The 17500-nt window shown below is 43.6% G+C and overlaps 1 protein-coding gene across 1 annotated transcript; it reads right to left on the bottom strand.

Moving 5' to 3' along the window:
- Positions 1–7611: 7611 nt before the first annotated feature.
- LOC119597575 (cholinesterase 1-like) lies at positions 7612–17170 on the bottom strand. The gene is given in 12 exon segments (XM_037947151.1): positions 7612–7929; positions 8590–8704; positions 8863–8996; positions 9329–9490; positions 10292–10467; positions 10627–10768; positions 12176–12375; positions 12626–12811; positions 14789–14930; positions 15221–15349; positions 16752–16947; positions 17040–17170. Coding segments are annotated over 12 exon segments (1767 nt in total). The 5' UTR covers positions 17150–17170; the 3' UTR covers positions 7612–7854.
- Between the last annotated feature and the right edge of the window lie 330 nt (positions 17171–17500).

Below are 17500 nucleotides of genomic sequence, written 5' to 3'. Positions count from 1 at the left end.
ATCTGATGACTGCCACTCTCGCTGTTTCGCATAGGAACGATAGGCAGATAGGAGCCCCTCACTATGTCAGGGCCTCAGCCTGGTTTTGTCTAAATAGCTGCTGCTAGACAGAACAATAACTTCCCGTCCCGTCATAGGAATCGCCTGGAAAAGTTAGCATCTCTCCCTCATTGTGGTGAAATAGCCTTTGGGTGGCTGTTTCAGAGGGATGAAGGAACTTACTGGAACAGGTGCAGGACCCCTCTTCTCTCACTGAGGTGAAACAACCTTCGGGTGGCTGTTTCAGAGAGAAGAGGAGTTCACTTTGAAAAGGTGGTCCTCTCCTCCCACACTGAGGTGAAACAACCTTTGGGTAGTTGTTTCAGAGGGATGAGAGGAACTGCCAGGAAAAAGTGTAAGAGCTCCCTTCCCCACTAAGGTAAAACAGCCTTTAGGTGGCTGTCTCATAGGGATAAAAGGAACCGCCTGGAAAAAGTGCAAGAGCTCCTTTCCCTCACTGAGGTGAAGCATCCTTTGGGTGGCTGCTTCAGAGGGAGGAGCAAAAGGGTTCCCAACAATGATGTCCTGTGGGTGGAAGGGCATCCCCTCTGGTCTCTCCCCAGGGGTTCACACCTTCCCACATGTTTGCCGTGCGTGGCAGCCTTGTGCGCTGTGGAGACGGGAGTCCTGGAGGGTGAGCGATGCTTTGAATGAGTACTCCCTGCGGCTAGCAACACGCCTCTTTGGTCCTCTATTCCGGCAAGACAGGCGACCTGATCCAGGCCCGGTCAGGTCAATCAGCTGGTCTCCCTCGGGAGGCTAGGGTCAAGCAATCATGCTGCCGTTGGTACTCACACTGGTCCGTGAGTGCCACTGCAATGGCTAATAGGCTGCGTATATTCACTCATCACCCCTGTTGCTGTTAGACACTGGCTCTAACACTCAGCTTCCCCTTATTGGACTCCGTGGTGGGTGGGGGCGTGAGTTGATGAAGCACTGTCCAAATACATGGAAAATAAAACAAACCCCCCCCAACAGACAAATGCTAATGTTGACGACCCGTACAAGGCCAAGATCACGGCAGCCATCCTGATGCCATACGTGCCTCCGGGTGGCAAAAGAAAACCCCGAGCACAGGATGACACTGTCACGCCTGCTGCCAAGATGATGGACAAGACAGAAAAAACATGAAAAAATATGTCTGTCCACCAAATTGTCCAACAGATGGACTCTCATGCTGGCCCCTCCAGGCCAGCACCCAAGCCAGGAAGGTTTCTGAGTACCCCTTAGACGACCTCTCTGACCGAATCGGGAGCCAGCCGAAACAGCTGGTGCCCCCACGAGCAAGCCCCAAAGCCGAAAGGGCGGGCCGAAACGTCCGAGGGCGGAGACGTACTCTGAGGGAGAGTCTGGACCCCCAAGGCGTTTCCTCCAATTTAAGATACCTGTCAAACCCAAAGGCTTCGACAGTGCCTACCAAATGGTCAGGGCATTGGAGAGCCAATGCAAAATCTGGTTGTCGCTCCGGGTTGCGCGAGATCAGGGCATGATCATCATGTCCAAAGATCAAGCTACCTTTTGTTTCCTCCAGGAAACGAAGGAACTGAAAGATGGGAGGAAAGTGTGCCTCTCACTACTGATTCCCGAGGAAAAGAGGGTCAAGATGGTGCTACTTGGCTTCTCAGTCTCGTATTATGTGGAGGTGATCGCATCACACACACCGTTCGTGGAGGCTTCCCGAATGTCGAAAGGGAAGACTCCAACCAGGCAAGTCCTGGTGACCATGAAAGGTACCCCAACCTCTACCCTTGATCTGTGTAACTGGGGTACCTACAACCTTCGAACATACGTGCCTGATCCACTTCAGTGTTTCAAGTGCCAAAGGTATGGACACCACCAGGCTAGCTGCACAGCCAAGCCTAAATGTGGTGTCTGAAGCAAGACACACAACACTGGGGTGTGCATTAAGGCTTACAAAGAGGAAAAGAGGAACACAACAACCAAATGTCCCAACTGTGACAAAAGGCTTCATGCCTGGAGTCTGGCTTGCTCTGTCAGGAAAGAGGCAGCCCTCAAGCGGCATGAGGTTGCTAAGAAGCGACCAGACTTTGTTCCCGCCCCCCAGGCACCTATGTCTGGGGGAAGAACAAAAGTGAAAAGGCCTCCCGACCTCTAAAGAGGAAGGAAGCCGCCTCCCAGCCGAAACCGGAGATCTCCGACTAACAGGAGTTCTCCAAAATGAAAAAAGTGCAGAACCACAGGAATAAAGGTTCAAACAGCACCACAAAGTCCTCCCCAAGAGCCGAAGACCTCCTCGATGAGGAGGACATGTCGATCCTGTTGACTGCTGTAGTCACAGCAGTGGCAACAGCCTTGGGAAGGACGAGTGAAGAGGCCGAGAAGGCAGTCACGGTCGCCATGACCTTGCCCAGGCAAGGCCAGCAAAGAAAATTGCAAAGAAACAGCCTGAACAGAGAAAAGCCCAGATACACAAAATCAGAGCTACCAAAGGCTCTCCACCCACCAGTGGACCCAGGGATAGCATGACAGCCGAAGAAGATCCCTCAACCAGTGAGGACTTCGCAGTGGAGTTGTCAGACTCCGAAACTAGTCAATCCGAATACCACGATGTCTCTGATGTAACTATCATCTAGTAACATCATGGCACGCAATCTAAGCATTCTGCAGTGGAACATCTATGGCTTTTCCGCAAGGAGTGCCATCCTCCACACAATAGTGAGATCAAGGAGCATTGACACTGTCATGCTCCAGGAGACATTATCAATGGAACCTGTTCACTTGTCTGGGTATCATGTCTTCCGCAATAGCCGATGCACCGCACTGTGAAGATGTTGAATCTCTTGCCGTCAAGATTCACCTGGCCGGGGGGCCCCTGAAATTGTACAATGTGTACAGCCGGTCACACTGTAGTACCTTAAACATCAGCCAGGTCTGTGCTTCTGCAGCACATGACCGAGGGATCATATGGGGAGACACACACCACCCCATCCTGGCTTCCTGCTAGGCACCGGATGCGGCTGACTATCACATAGCCAACGTGCTTGAGACATTCCCTTAGATCGCTCTCCTCAATACCCAAGAGCCAATGTATGTCAGAGGAGGGGTCCTAGACCTCACCCTGGCCACTACGACTCTGGTGGAGAGGATTGGCTGGCATGTCAATGAGACTCATGGATAGTGGCCCAGCCGAAATGCCATGACCGAATCCAAGATGGAAAACAGACAAGGCCAACTGGCAGGCGTTTCAGAACACCCTGGCCCGCTGCCTTAGAAGCAATGAACCCACACAAAGTGAAAATGTGGAAGTGTTACAAGCCAGACTTGTAAATGCCATTGATGAGGCAGCCTCACTGACCATACCCAAAACTCGGCCTGGGTCCAGGAGTCACAAAGACGCCTGGTACTTTAATGACGAGATTAGGGAGGTCAACCATAGGGTAAATATGTGCCGAAAACATTTTCGAAGGCAAAGAACCCCCGACAACCTCCTAAGGGAGGCTGTCAGGGATGCCAAGGAAACTGCCAGCAGAGTCAGGCAGGAAAAGTGGCTGGAATGGTGTGAGTCCTTCGACCACCATACCACCCTCTCAGAGCTATGGCAACCGGTCAAGCGAGCTACCGCTCAGCCCCGAGATGCACGCACCATGACCAGACTGGCGCATGAGTTCTCTGCGAGGGCAAGACAAGAACGCCTACAACCAGACAGACTTGCTCATATCAGGGAAAGGGCAGCCAAACCTGATAACTCAGACATTATCTTTTCTCTGAGGGAACTAAGAAATGCATATAAATGCAGTTGTAACACAGCCCCGGGCTCCTATGGGATCTCGTACCCCATCATTTCCCACCTGGGACTAGTAAGTGAGCTTGCATTCCTGCAACTCAGCAACAAGTCCTGGGAAACTTTCACTCTACCCCAGAGTTGGAAGAGGGCTACCATAATTCCCATCCCTAAACCAAGGGAGCCAGGGAAGTACTGCCCCATCTCTCTCCTCAGCTGTCTGGTCAAGACGGCCGAGAGGATGGTACTGAACCGGCTCCGATGGAAAATGGGACCCCCACATGAACACCTCCACGGGTTCACCAGAGGCATGAGCACAGCACACAGCATAGCCACGCTCTTGAGCACAATAAGCACGGGTACATCTGTGGTAGTATTCCTTGATCTGGAGAAGGCTTTTGAATTGGCAAGTCCTCTTGCCATTCAGGAGAGCCTGATCCAAAAAGGAATCAGAGGTAAGCTCTTGGCTTGGATAGGTGACTATTTTAGGAATAGAATAGCTAGAGTCAAATTCCAAGGTAAGCTATCACAGCACATGCCACTAGGGAATGGAACGCCACAGGGTGGGGTTCTCAGTCCAGCCCTCCTTAACACATTAATGTTCTGTATCCTCATCATAAACCTCCCAGTGGGGTGCAAGATCATCTCCTATGCAGACGATCTTGCTATCATCTCCACTGGACCATACTGCCTAAACAAAGCCCAGTGTTGTCTGGACCTCGTATCCGAGGAGTGTTGTAGGACAGGACTAAAGATGCCTGCAGCCAAATCCAAAGCCATGGCTCTAAGACAGAGAGTTCAAGGCACAAGTCTGAAAATCCAGGGAATGGACTTGGAGTGGGTTCAGGACTACTTCTACCTTGGGGTAAGGATAGACCGGACCCTCTCCTTCCAGGAGGTCCAGTACCTGGTTGACCAAACAAAATCAAGACTGTCTGTCATGAGAGCAATGAGTGGGAGATGCATAGGGGCCAGACACAGAGTAATAAGATCATTCTATGTACATACTGTCAGGCCCATTGTGGACTATGCCTCCCTTGCTCTGATTGGCATTAAGAAAAAACATAAAGACCAACTGGAGACAGTCCAAAACGAAGCCGCCAGGGTCATTCTGGGTGCCCCAAGGTGGGCGAAGGAGGCAAACCTTCTCCCCTTGGCCTAGAACAAGATAACAAGCTCTTTGCAAACAACTCCTGGCTGTCTCACACAGCCAGGGTGTTAATACGCCATCAGCTCAAAGAACCACTTCTTGCCAAGGGTATGGGCTCCCCCCACCCTGACTTTGTTGAAGCTCCGCCGTGGGCACAAACCTCGATAGAATTCTCGGTCATGAGACTGGCAACCAAAAAGAATGACTATCCCACGCCTAGCCTAAAGGCAGAAACTCAGAGGGTCATTGCAACCATCACTCCTCCGGGAAGCAGAGCATACTACACAGATGGATCAGTCGATCTATATGTATTATGTGCCATCAAAGAAGAATGTGTTGTCTTTAGTGACAATTTTCAGCAGTTTCTTGAATTGTAACTTGTTAGTGATGATTGTAATTGTTTAAACAAACATTTGTGAAGCGATTGGTAATATCAAAACTTGCCATTATACATCTATCAGGATCGGAAATATCTAAAGGTTGCCGCACACTTGTTCAGACCGGAACCGCCGCCGAACCTTCCGACGCCTCAGATCAGATCAGAACCGACGCGCTATGCGCACACCAAAGCAGACGCTTCAGACCGGAACCGAAGTGAATACTGGCTAGTGTTCCGTTTTAGCCTTGGCAGCAGAAAGACGTGCTTGCTATCTACCTACGATGAACGATTCACCGCTCAGCAGTGAAGAAGAAGTGTTAGTGTTGTCTCTTGCAGTAAAATGTGAAGAAGAGAAAGAAGAGGAAAGAACAAAGAGAACAATATGGGTACATGATATATGCGCTTCAAGAGAGGAAGAAGGAGAATACCATACACTGTTTCCACATTTAAAGAGAGACGATACTAAGTTTTTCCAGTATTGTCGCATGTCGTATGCACACTAATCACCAAACTCATGAGCCTCTCCCGCCACCGCTACACACCTCCCTTCTGCGCATGCGCAGCCTCTCCGAACCATCAGAACTATCAGAAAAAATATCTTTCAAAGAATTCTGCTTCGGTTCGGATGTGATCTGACGCGTCGGTTCCGGTCTGATCTGAAGAGGTGTGCGCAGTCAGGTAGAAAAGCGTGTATTCGATTTCCTTCAGACATTTCTGTTCTGTTCTGACGCGTCGGTTCCGGTCTGATCTGAACAAGTGTGCGGCAACCTTAATACGGTTTTCACAGATGATAAAGTATCATGCACTGTAAACATTGAAAACAAAATATTTTGAAATTTTATAGAGCTAAAACACCAATAGCCGAAAGTTAGATCTAACAGGCCACCATGTTTTATGAACCTCTGTTTATCTTAGAAGGAAATTGACTTGAATGTATATCTCTATCAATTGACTGGCCATCTCTAAATTTTCGTTTCTGATCAGAGAGGTGCAGTCATCGTCAAATTCACTGAAATTTATCTTATTTAATAAAATATCTTTTCACCTGAAGAATATACTCGTCCTTTTTTAGGATCATTCTTATCAGGTTAGAGTAGGAGGAAGGGAGAGGGGAAAGGGAAGGATGTGAGAGAGGGAGGAGGAGAGAGAGAGAGAGAGAGAGAGAGAGAGAGAGAGAGAGAGAGAGAGAGAAAGCGAGAGTGGAGGAAGAGAAATAGAACGAGAGAGAAAATGAAGGGAAGGAGGAAAAGAAAGAGAGAGAGAGGGCGAGAAAGATCAAAATTATGATATTTTAAATAAAAATACAAAGATGTTCGTTTGATCGAGTCTCAGAGAGTAACCGACGGTCCAGTATTTTTCACTTTAGTATTTTTGTTTTGTACCCTATTCAGTGCATTTATTATATATATATTTTGTGATGTGTATTGCAGAAGACAGGTAAAGATTATATACACTGTTAATCTTTGTTTGTTTTCGTATGATAGTAATACCCGTACTCATATGTGGTGTACATTTTGTCTGAAGTAGGGAAAAAAAAAAAAAAAAAAAAAAAAAAAAAAAAAAAAAAAAAAAAAAAAAATATATATATATATATATATATATATATATATATATATATATATATATATATATATATATATATATCACATATTTATACAGCTGTATCACTATGCTATATTCTCTTTCTTTGATGATAAGTGTGTATCCTAAGATTAAATATTCATAACTACATAAGCAAGTGATTGTACTGACTGTTGATGCAAATGAAAATTTATTCTCTAAATTTTAAATACGCTCCCTTCTTTTTTTTAGCCTTTATTAGTAAAAAAATACAATATCTATAGCATGTTTTGAGAAGGGAAAATAATCAGTCACGAAAAATAATAAAAAATTAACAACGACGAATTCGGATGAAAATGAAAAATATAGTTAACTTTTTTCACATTGCCATCATGATTTTTTCCTGTTTTGACTGAACAGGTCATTACGAACACACTTATTGCTTCATGATTATGGCATGTGGAAATGCCTATAAAGATGATACAACAGAAAATATAAACAAAAATATTTTTAACGTTAACCAGAACGGGTTAAAGAATAGTTCATAACCTTATAAATAGATGTTGCCGTCACACAGAACATAAGGGTTACGCCAAACTTTTAACATTTTTGTAAAATCGTTTTCCTCAACCTGGTGTACCACTAGAAAATTTTAAGGACTTATTTAACACTCGCTTATTACCAGTTACGTGACTTGGTTTTGCTTTTTAAGATGATTATGTAACTAGATATAAAACTATGTTTTTATTTAATGACAATTTATTTCTTTACAGAGAATATAAACTGAGTATATAATGCCTCTGTTCATGCTAGTCCCAAAAGGCCTTAAACAATGAGAGTAATTGAAAATCAGGCCGAGTCCATATTCACTGTCTACCAAAAATCCCAGCTAATGCCCCACACTGCAGTTATAACGGTAACGAAATACCCATCGTAACTGATATGGTAGCATCATGGTATGGTAACAACTACTGCTTCCCAGTTTTAGTTCCTGTGAAAACGCTCTGGATACAGCAACTTGTTCATCTTCTTTGGTAGATTCCTCCAGAATTCCAAGTCCTGTAGAAAAGAGATAGAGGTTAATTCATGCATAGCAAATACTCATACTTGAAGCTACATACAGTTACACGAAGGCTCCGTTCAGTATGCCATGTCACACTGAAAGGCAATTGTCAAAATCTCATTTATGGAGAAGAGAGAACTGAAGAAAGAACCTTTAGCACTTCAAAGGTAAGTAGGCACAGAGTGAACATCTGAAGGAGTACTAGATTCTTTCTAGGTCGTTGAGAAACTGATAATTAGTTGGGAGAAAATACAAGCAATGTAACGTGTGTATAGCAATATCTTGAAGAATTTTTACAGTATATATGATAGATGTTTACCGTGATCCTTATTACTTATCAATAGGCTAGGTCTGTATTACCGATACCAATGCTCAAGTAAGGATTTTTACACATGTAGTTTGAAACATTACTAGTAATATGTCTGAAATATACGACATACATACTTTTAAACAAGACACGAACACTATAGTAAACCTACACTATTCATTGTTCCTAAGTATTATTGTCTAAGAAAAACCCACACCAATATCGTGAAACGTGTGTAGGTTTTCATTAATAACAAGATAGGTCAAATATGTAAGCAAATCCTCAGGTCAAAAATGTATGCAGATGTATCCTAGTGTGTACAAGGCCTATGAATATGATATCTATGTACCTGGTGATCATCGAAGACCTTCATGGTTGGGGATGTGGTGATGCCGAGGTAAGAAGTCTTCGAGACCTCAGTCGGTGTCCATTTGAATCCCATTGACATATCCGGCGTTGGGTCGCTGAAGATTGTTAAATTCTTTATATGCAATCAATTCACACAGCTATGCTTTGTTACAAGTGTTATATCTTTTCAAAATTAGGCTGCATTGGTATTAGGTACTTGATAAGATTTAGATTTGGTTGTAATTGTTATGGCTTAGGTATAGGGATCTCTTACCCAGTAGCAGCAAAGTTGGTCCAAAGGTCTACCATGATCCGAGAAACGAAGAGATCTTCTTCCTTACTCAAGCTGATATTGAGATTGTCAAAGTTGAACAGGTACTGCAAATCGTCCATGTGGCTAACATCTGCGTGTATTTGAATAGTATAGTAAGGACAGTAAAAATCTGTGACATAGAAAAGGCCAAACTGCACATTTATAATGAAGCAGGTCACTATATCAATCAAGTTTCTAGTCTAACATCACAATAAATATAAATATAAATATAAATATAAATATAAATACACACACACACACACACACAACACACACCACACACACACTATTTACCATATAATATAGAAACACACACAAGCAAGCAAGCAATCAAAACACACACGCCTAATACACATATTCACGTGTATTTGCCGATAATATAATGATGATAATATTAACAATTATAATAATACCAAGTCCTTGCCATTCAAATCCAATCAGGTGTAGGTCCCATGTATAGGTCTGTGAAGGTGTATTGCCCACGATGCTGCAGCTCGTAAGCGTAGACACGATTACCAAAGGCGATGTCTCTTGCATGGTTTTCTATAGCATCCATGATGCATATATTGAAGAAGCAGTCACCAATTAGCTTGGAATGAACAAGATTTAAATTAGGCCAAACTAGTGATCACGAGAGAACATCTCACCACTATGGGTTGTGATAATGAAGTGAGTTGTGATACTTATGTGAGTTGTGAGTGCCATATTGTGATGCCGACATATACAGGATATGATGAAAATATTATCGTACCTATATTGTGATAATTATATGATTATATTATATATATACTGCCTTTTGTGTGATATGTTACACCATGTGAAATATAGAAGATTATGTTTAGTTTATATTGCTGTGTAGCATATCGCCTATGTAAAAGAGTGAGATTCTCTGTATAATTTGTAGAGTACAATATTTTATTTTGTCTCTGTAGTCACACGTCTGGCAGTAGCACTCTCGGGCAGAAGCTGACGCGTGGTGCACAGGACTATGAGGAACTCTCTTTTATTTTTGTCAGAGCTGATCTCCAATGAACCTACTTTAGTTTTAATTGGTGTATTCTTCCCCCTCAAGCATCGTAGAGAAACACCAAACAAATATATATATACGAACACGACACAGTGAGTATACAAACAACCACCTTCATGATTCTATTGCTAACTCCCTTTGTTTTCCATATATCAGAACAATAGTCAGTGCTACTATATATTCTCTTATTTTCACTTACAAAAAAATAATGAAAGTGCAATATTTTCTAAGAGAACGCATCTTGTTAATCCAAGAAACACATATGCAGGTACACACGGCTCAGATACTTTTCACAGATTGAGAAGAAAACGAAAATGAAACATAAAATGAACAATCCTAAAATGGTCATGTTTCCAGGCTTACCTTGACCAGGGTGTTGACCTTGCTCATGTCAAACTCAATGGGACCCATGTAACGGTGGAAAATGAGGCGGCCAATGAAGTCGATGTTGTCGTCCCAATAATTTAATCCCATTAGATAGGGCCCCACTGTGTTGAAGTTTTTTATCAGAGCGTCCACTGTGCCGTCTTGCAAGAACGCTGAAAGACAGAAACGCTCGGGAAACTGAGTTTCAAACTGGTCAAATCACTCAATATCGCCACATTATCCCAAGCTATATGAGACATGGGAGTAACCATACACATACGGCAAGCAATTTATGCTCCTACAAAGTCTATGAAAGATGCTGACCCACTTACTTCGGACATTAAGAGTGCCTTCATCCCGTGTCCTGCCGGCGATAATGTCGACATGGTTGTAGCGGCCTTCCCTGACCAGTGTGGCTGGATGGTCTGGGAGAAACTCACCATCCACGCGAGGACTCATCACATAAGGGCTTGGCTTGGAGTTGGGCAAGAAAATGGAGTTTAGTTTTATTTTACTCTAATAACTAGGTTTAGGGATGGTAGAGAATTCATTTAATGCATTTTTTAGAACTATGCTTGTGGATGGGCGGTAAAATCAGGCTTCCTATCTTTACTTCAATAGCTGGGTTTGAGAATGGGATGAATGAACAATTAGTTAAAATCAAGATTGGTACTACAGATGCAGGTTAATATGGTGTCAAACTGAATGATAAATGAAAATAATGTAATAATAGGAACAAATATTAGAAAGTAAATGTTCACAATAGAATAACTTTAAGAGAATGCAGTAATTCTTCTGTTAACATGGTAAAATGCCAAAGATATAACTTCGAGAGGAAGCCAGCTTCCTTCATAAAAGCTAGAATCTCATGTCGGAGAGTGAGGCACCTTTCTCCCAAGTATTAGAGAAAGGTGGAAGGTACTGTTCTGTCCCCAGCACCAGAATCGATGCCGTTCTCGCGATACCCGAAGACAGGGCCAAAAAAAGGAGTTTGAAGTTCAGTTCACTGAACATAACTGAAAATAAAACAGCCCTATATTGCTTGTTGAATGTCAGAAAGTCCTGTCAGATCCAGAGACAAGTTAAATAGTGATGCGGGTATGGTAAGGGTTATTATATATTGTAAGACTATGCTTTGAATGAAATCGAGTTCCCTGGTCAAGAAGTAGGTTAAGTTATAGGCACAGGTATGACAAGTTATGCGAGCTATGGTTTAGATTTAAAGTGGGCGAGAAAAGTAATCGTGGAAGAAAACAGATTGGATGCAGTTAGTAACAATGAGGGAATCTTTTTCTCGCCTGTAAAGGGATTATGTTCACCGTTAATGACAAAGATAGGTCTTCCAAACCGAAACTTTAGAATGGAAATAATAAGGGTAAATAAAAGTGCTCTTCAAAGATACCCTGGATGGCTGAAATACTAATTATGATTATTTTTTATCTTCTAGGGAATGATAAAACTATTAATATACTCCAGATGATGTTTTGTTCAGCAGGAATACGATTACGACTTGGTAGTTTATAGGTCTATTATCACAAAATAAGTAAATTATCAAGAGAATTTAATTGTAAATAGTCAATTCTGTCGACCATGTTGGCATTTACTTTTACTTTTGCGATGTCATGAAACTGTAGCAAGCTTCCTCAGGAGGCAGTTTGAAAATGCTTAGATAGATAACGAAACCAAACCAAATATCTGACCAAGAGGTTCTATAAAAAAAAGTTTTTTTTTTCAAGTTATAAAGTAATGCACCTTATAATCAAAACTTCGCTAAATAGGAAAATTGTCCGATTTCGTCTTTTGCCTATTTGGACCCTAGTGGGAGAATAAGATTGGGATCAAATAACAAAATAAAACAACTTTGCCGTGTTCAAATCCTACCAGTTTGAGCAATGCAGCAGACAGTTGATCAGCAGGGATCTTCTTTAGGCAGTCAACTAGGTCTGCAGAATTCGGATTCTCTGTCGTTCCAGGACAGTCTAAGAAGCTACCGATCTGACCCGCTATGTACCTATGGTCCTCCCGAATTGCCCAAGAGCACAGAGCCGTTCCTGACTGCATGATGGCTCGCTTAAACAAACCTATGGCAGTTAAGAAACAATAGTGAGGTGAAATACAATTTTCAAAAGATTAATATATAATGATGTAATATTTCCAATGAAGCCTGGCATGGAAGTTTGAAATAGTTCTCATAAAACGGCCAAACAAGTTTTTGCTTCATCTCGCTTTTCCAAATATCAGTGAAATAAACTGAAGCAACTGCAGGGGGAAACAATTACAATATCTTTATCATTTGTATCTCTTTTGTTGAAATATAGGTTTTAATTTTACCATTTGACATTGGAGACAAAATGTGGTAGTGCACAGACGTGGCTCCTGTGTTGTCTCCAAAGATGGTGACCTTGTCTGGGTCACCACCCAGGTCACGGATGTTGTCCTGAATCCACTTGAGAGCTAAAGTCTGGTCCTTTAGCCCTAGGTTGCCTGGGAGCTCAGAGTCCCCAGTTGAAAGGAATCCTGCAAAGCCAGAAGCAAAGTGTTTTGAATTACTAAGAGAATGAAAAGGAAACACGCATTTCTTGTTCTCACTTCATCATACCTGGCAAACCGACAAAATGTCACTCACAATCACGAGGTTAGAGAGAGAGAAAAAAAAAAGAAAAAAAAGAATTTAATTCATATTTATTTCTTTTCTTCTCCCAAAAGATCTGAATGCTTGTTATGTCCAATAACATACGTGAATTGAGGCCCCAGACTAAAGGCTCGTGATGTGAAATGTGTATTGTGCACTGCATAACCAAAACTATAGATAAAATACATAAAGCAGAGGCTCTAAAATGATATGACATTTGCCAGTGAGGTCAGTCAGACTTGTTAAAACACGAGCTTGGGGCTCGGATGTATCTGTGACAAAGCATGAACGATCGAATCGACTGCGAAGGGAAACTTTGCCTACTTGTTTTGGGAGACACTGTTGGAAGAGGAGTGTATTGTTAGACGTAACGGGCTGAGGGGGAAATCACAAAGAATCGATCCCACTTGGCTGGGCCAAAAGGAGTACTCAAAAGGTTTGCAGAGGTGGAACGAGTTAAAGGATGTGGGTGGAAGGAAGATGAGGTGGTTTGGAGCGAGGTAGTAATGTGTGGAGGAGGACATTAGGGATGAAGGGAAGTAATAAGGGGGCAGAGGTAAAAACAGAAGAAGACTGTGCAGTAGATGATAGAGTAGAGGGCGTTTGGAGAGAGGAGGGGGTATATTCTAAAGGTTGAGTAATGACCCTGGTGGACAGACCTGACAGCAGACATCGAGGAGGGGTCGGAGCCATGGTCAGAGGTTATGCAAAGAAATCAAATTCAAATAGGCTAGTTACCCTAATAAGGGTCATTTTGGCCATAGTGAGCCTGAAATAAATGGTGGAGAAGAAACGGTCTACCCCTCAGGGTTCCCATACGAGTAAGGGCTAGGTGATTTACCAAGGAAATACTGTACCCATAGCTCCCGGATGCTGCTCAGGACTGACACAATGCCAGCCTTTCATTCTTTCAGCACGGCTATCACACCTTAGCAAGTGGACGTAAGAAGTGGATGAAGAAGAGACGGAAAAGGAAAGTGGGAGAAGACCATAAAAAATTAGTTGAAGCAAGGGCTGAGGTCTAAGGCAGGGGTGATCCCCTACATTGGGCCTTAGTGTCCGTCTAAGCCCCCCCTCCCCGTGAGGTCAGTCAGGGTTGGTAATGTACGAGCTTGGGATTCGAATTGGAGGTAGTACTTATCATCTCGCGTTACTCCTCGTTATAGTCTTGGGTCGTTTCACTCGACTCCTGCTAGTCTTGATCTTTGGCATTATACTGAACTCCGTCCCTAAAACACCATGCTACAGTTGCCTACATCTATAGATGCTAGCGTTTCCTATTGTGGATCGCAATGATATCCAGTAACTCAATAAATCAAATGGCTCTTATCTTTTCAGTTATGATTATGAATAGTGTAATGGCCCTGATTACTACAGAACAGGAACCTTGTGATAAAAAAAAATCAGTTCAGTTATATGTGCAGGATGTCTGCAGGTTCAGCCTTGTTTTTTGTTCTGCGAATAGGAAAAAGGACAACGAAAATGCGAAACAGCGCAAAAGGACGTGTTTGCAAACCCTCAGCTGGACTCAACAAACAGGTTTTGTACTTTTTAGACTTTCAGGGTTGTGAATTACGTGATATGTCGCGAAGGAGGATCCCCTGTGCAAATACTCTGACGAATTCAACCTATCGCCACTTTATCATTCCTTAATACTATAGAATCCCATTGTACCACAGTAAATGTGACTGGTACTGTGCGTAACACAGGACTTTGAAGGAATATTAATACAGAATGGAGAATATGAAATACATCAAATATTGGCTGAAATGTCATAGAGATATGTATAATATTAATAAAAAATACATGAATGCACAAAAAACATACACAAAAGAAAGAAAGAAAAAAAAAACTATACAGACCCAGGATTCCGATACGGCCCTGAACGGTGACATACACCACGTCCTTCGCAACTAAATACTCTGGTCGATATATATCCATGCTACCCATTACGAAGCCTCCGGGGAAAAACCACACCATGACGGGGAGGTCCGACTTGTACGGCTGCAAATGAAGGTCATATTAACTGTAAGAAAACTAAGAAAGATGCAAAGAACTGTCAAGTAAGGTTTCGATTAAAATCACCGAAGAACGTGACTAGTCTTAACAATCACAATACAATGATGATAATTATGATAATGAAGAACTTGGTACTAACATCAATCGAAATGCAGTATAGTATATAAGAATAAGAGTACCATTAATCATTATCCTCACAGTAAAATTACAACACCAAGAACAAAAACAACAACAGTAGAAGCAGCCTGCGAGATTTAACTCCGGGACCAACTTACCCGAGGTGTAAACACATTGAGAAACAGACAGTCTTCATTGGTCTTCATAGGATAGAACGGCTGAGGACATGTGGGCGGGGCTACCGACCCATCCCTCACGCCTTCCCACGCCCCGGCAGGCAACGGGTCCTAGGGGGAGGGGGAGAGCATGGAAAATAAAAGTTAACTGCCGTTGGGTATCCAAGGGGTCCAGGTGGGTGGAGGAGGGGGGGGTGTAGAACAAAATAAAAGGTTTGCTGCCTTTGGGTGAAAGAAAGAGGGAGGGAAAGAAGGAGAGGGAGAATATGGGGGGAGAAAGGAGAGAGGAAGAGGTATGAGAGAAGTGACAAGAGGTAGGAAAGGAATAGAAGGGAATAAGAGGAAGGAGGGAGGAGGAGAAAGAGGTAGAAGGATAAAAGGGAAGGAGGAGGAGAGGAAGGAAGGAGGAGGAGGAAAGGAAGGAAGGAATAGGAGGAGAGGGAGGAAGGAGAAGAAGGAGTGAGGAGGAGAGAGAGAGGGAGGGATGAGGAGAGGGAGAGGGAGGGATGAGGAGAGGGAGAGGGAGGGATGAGGAGGAGAGGGAGGGAGAGGGAAGAAGGGGGAGAAGGAGCGAGGAGGAGAGGGAGACGGAGGGAGAGGGAGGAAGGAGGAGGAAGAGGAATCTACCTCTCAATCTATCTACCTACCTCTCGCTCAATCTACCTACCTCTCACTCAATGTATCTATCTACCCCTCATCTACCTCTTTCTCTCGATTTATCTACCTCTTTCTCTTATCTCTCTCTCTTTATATATATAATATATATATATATATATATATATATATATATATATATATATATATATATATATACATATATACACACACACACACACACACGCACACACACACCTCTCTCTCTCTCCCTCTCAATCTATCTACCTTCCTCTCTCTCTACCTATCTACTCTCCCCCACCCCTCTCTCTCCTCTCTCTCTCTCTCTCACTATCTCTCGCTCTTATTCTCTCTCTCTCTCCGAACAAGTACAAAGAAGGTTTAAGAAAGGGATCGGAAGTATTAAAAAGAACGGAAGCCACTGCTACACACACACACACACACACACACACACACACACACACACACACACACACACACACACACACACACACACACACACACACACACACACACACACACACACCCTGGAAGCCTCATCTGACCTCGGCCATGTACAAAGACCACAAGGGGACAAGGTATGGACTGGCAGTGACCCCCCGACGATAATCTGAGGCCTCCTTTCAGCAAATACGATAACCCTATAAGACTGAGAAAGGTAAACGACCTTTGGAAACTAGAAGGCAAGGTAGTGTAAAGGTGGCCTCGTCCGAAACGCTTACGCAAGACAGGAATAGACGATAGAAGGTAGAGTAAAGGGTACTAGGCAGGAATACGCAATAGAAGGCAGATTTGTCCATGAGGACTACGACTCGTTCGAAAACCTTCCCCAAGACCAGGGCGACCCAAGACCCCGTTTCCTTCCTGCAGCTCACCTCATGTCGCTGGCAGCACTTACCTTAAACCTCAGATTCCCGACGGGAGGTTCGGCGTAGGGAATGCCCTGGAACTTGTAGAAGGACTTCCCCCCCTTGGCCTCAGCCCGGCTGCCTTCGATGATACCCTGCGGGAGCTGGACCGAGACCGTTTCCTCTTCCGCTGCTGCGCTCAGCCATAGCAGGACAGCGGACACCACCAAGAACCGCATCTTGCCCCTGCCAAAGAAAGTCACGTTGTATTTCAGGGAAACTGTTCCAAGTGTCAGTTGCCACCGGGGGAGTGTCAGAAGTCGTGCCAATTCACGTGCCTCTCTTGCTCGTCTTTCCACTCAGACGATGCCCCGACTTGCTTCTCCTCAACAGCCTGAACAACAACTGACTCTGTCGTGGATTCCCCAGCTTTTGAAGTTATGTACATAAGGGCGGAACGGGAGGGGGAGGGGGGGATGCTCTATTATCCTCACGTGATGCCACAGATTGTGGTCAAAGGGGGGGGGGGGGCTGCCATAATCCTGTGATGTCACGGTTTGTGGTCAGGGTTCTACATTACCTTTTACATATATAATGTGTTTGTATGTATGTATGTATTTCGTTGAATGATTTTATCCCAGTTTCCAAAGATAGCACTCATCATGACACAGCAAGACCCATTTCCTCTGATAAACCTCTGTTGCCAGTACATAAAATTTCGATTTCTCGATTCAAAGCGGACATCAAACAAAAGACAGATTGATAATCAGCGATGTGAAAAAGTAGGGAGCAGGCGTAT

The sequence above is a fragment of the Penaeus monodon genome, chromosome 39, assembly GCF_015228065.2.
Source record: "Penaeus monodon isolate SGIC_2016 chromosome 39, NSTDA_Pmon_1, whole genome shotgun sequence".
NCBI lineage: Eukaryota > Metazoa > Arthropoda > Malacostraca > Decapoda > Penaeidae > Penaeus > Penaeus monodon.
Note: the sequence above shows the minus strand (reverse complement) of the source record. Positions and strands in the feature narration are given on the sequence as shown.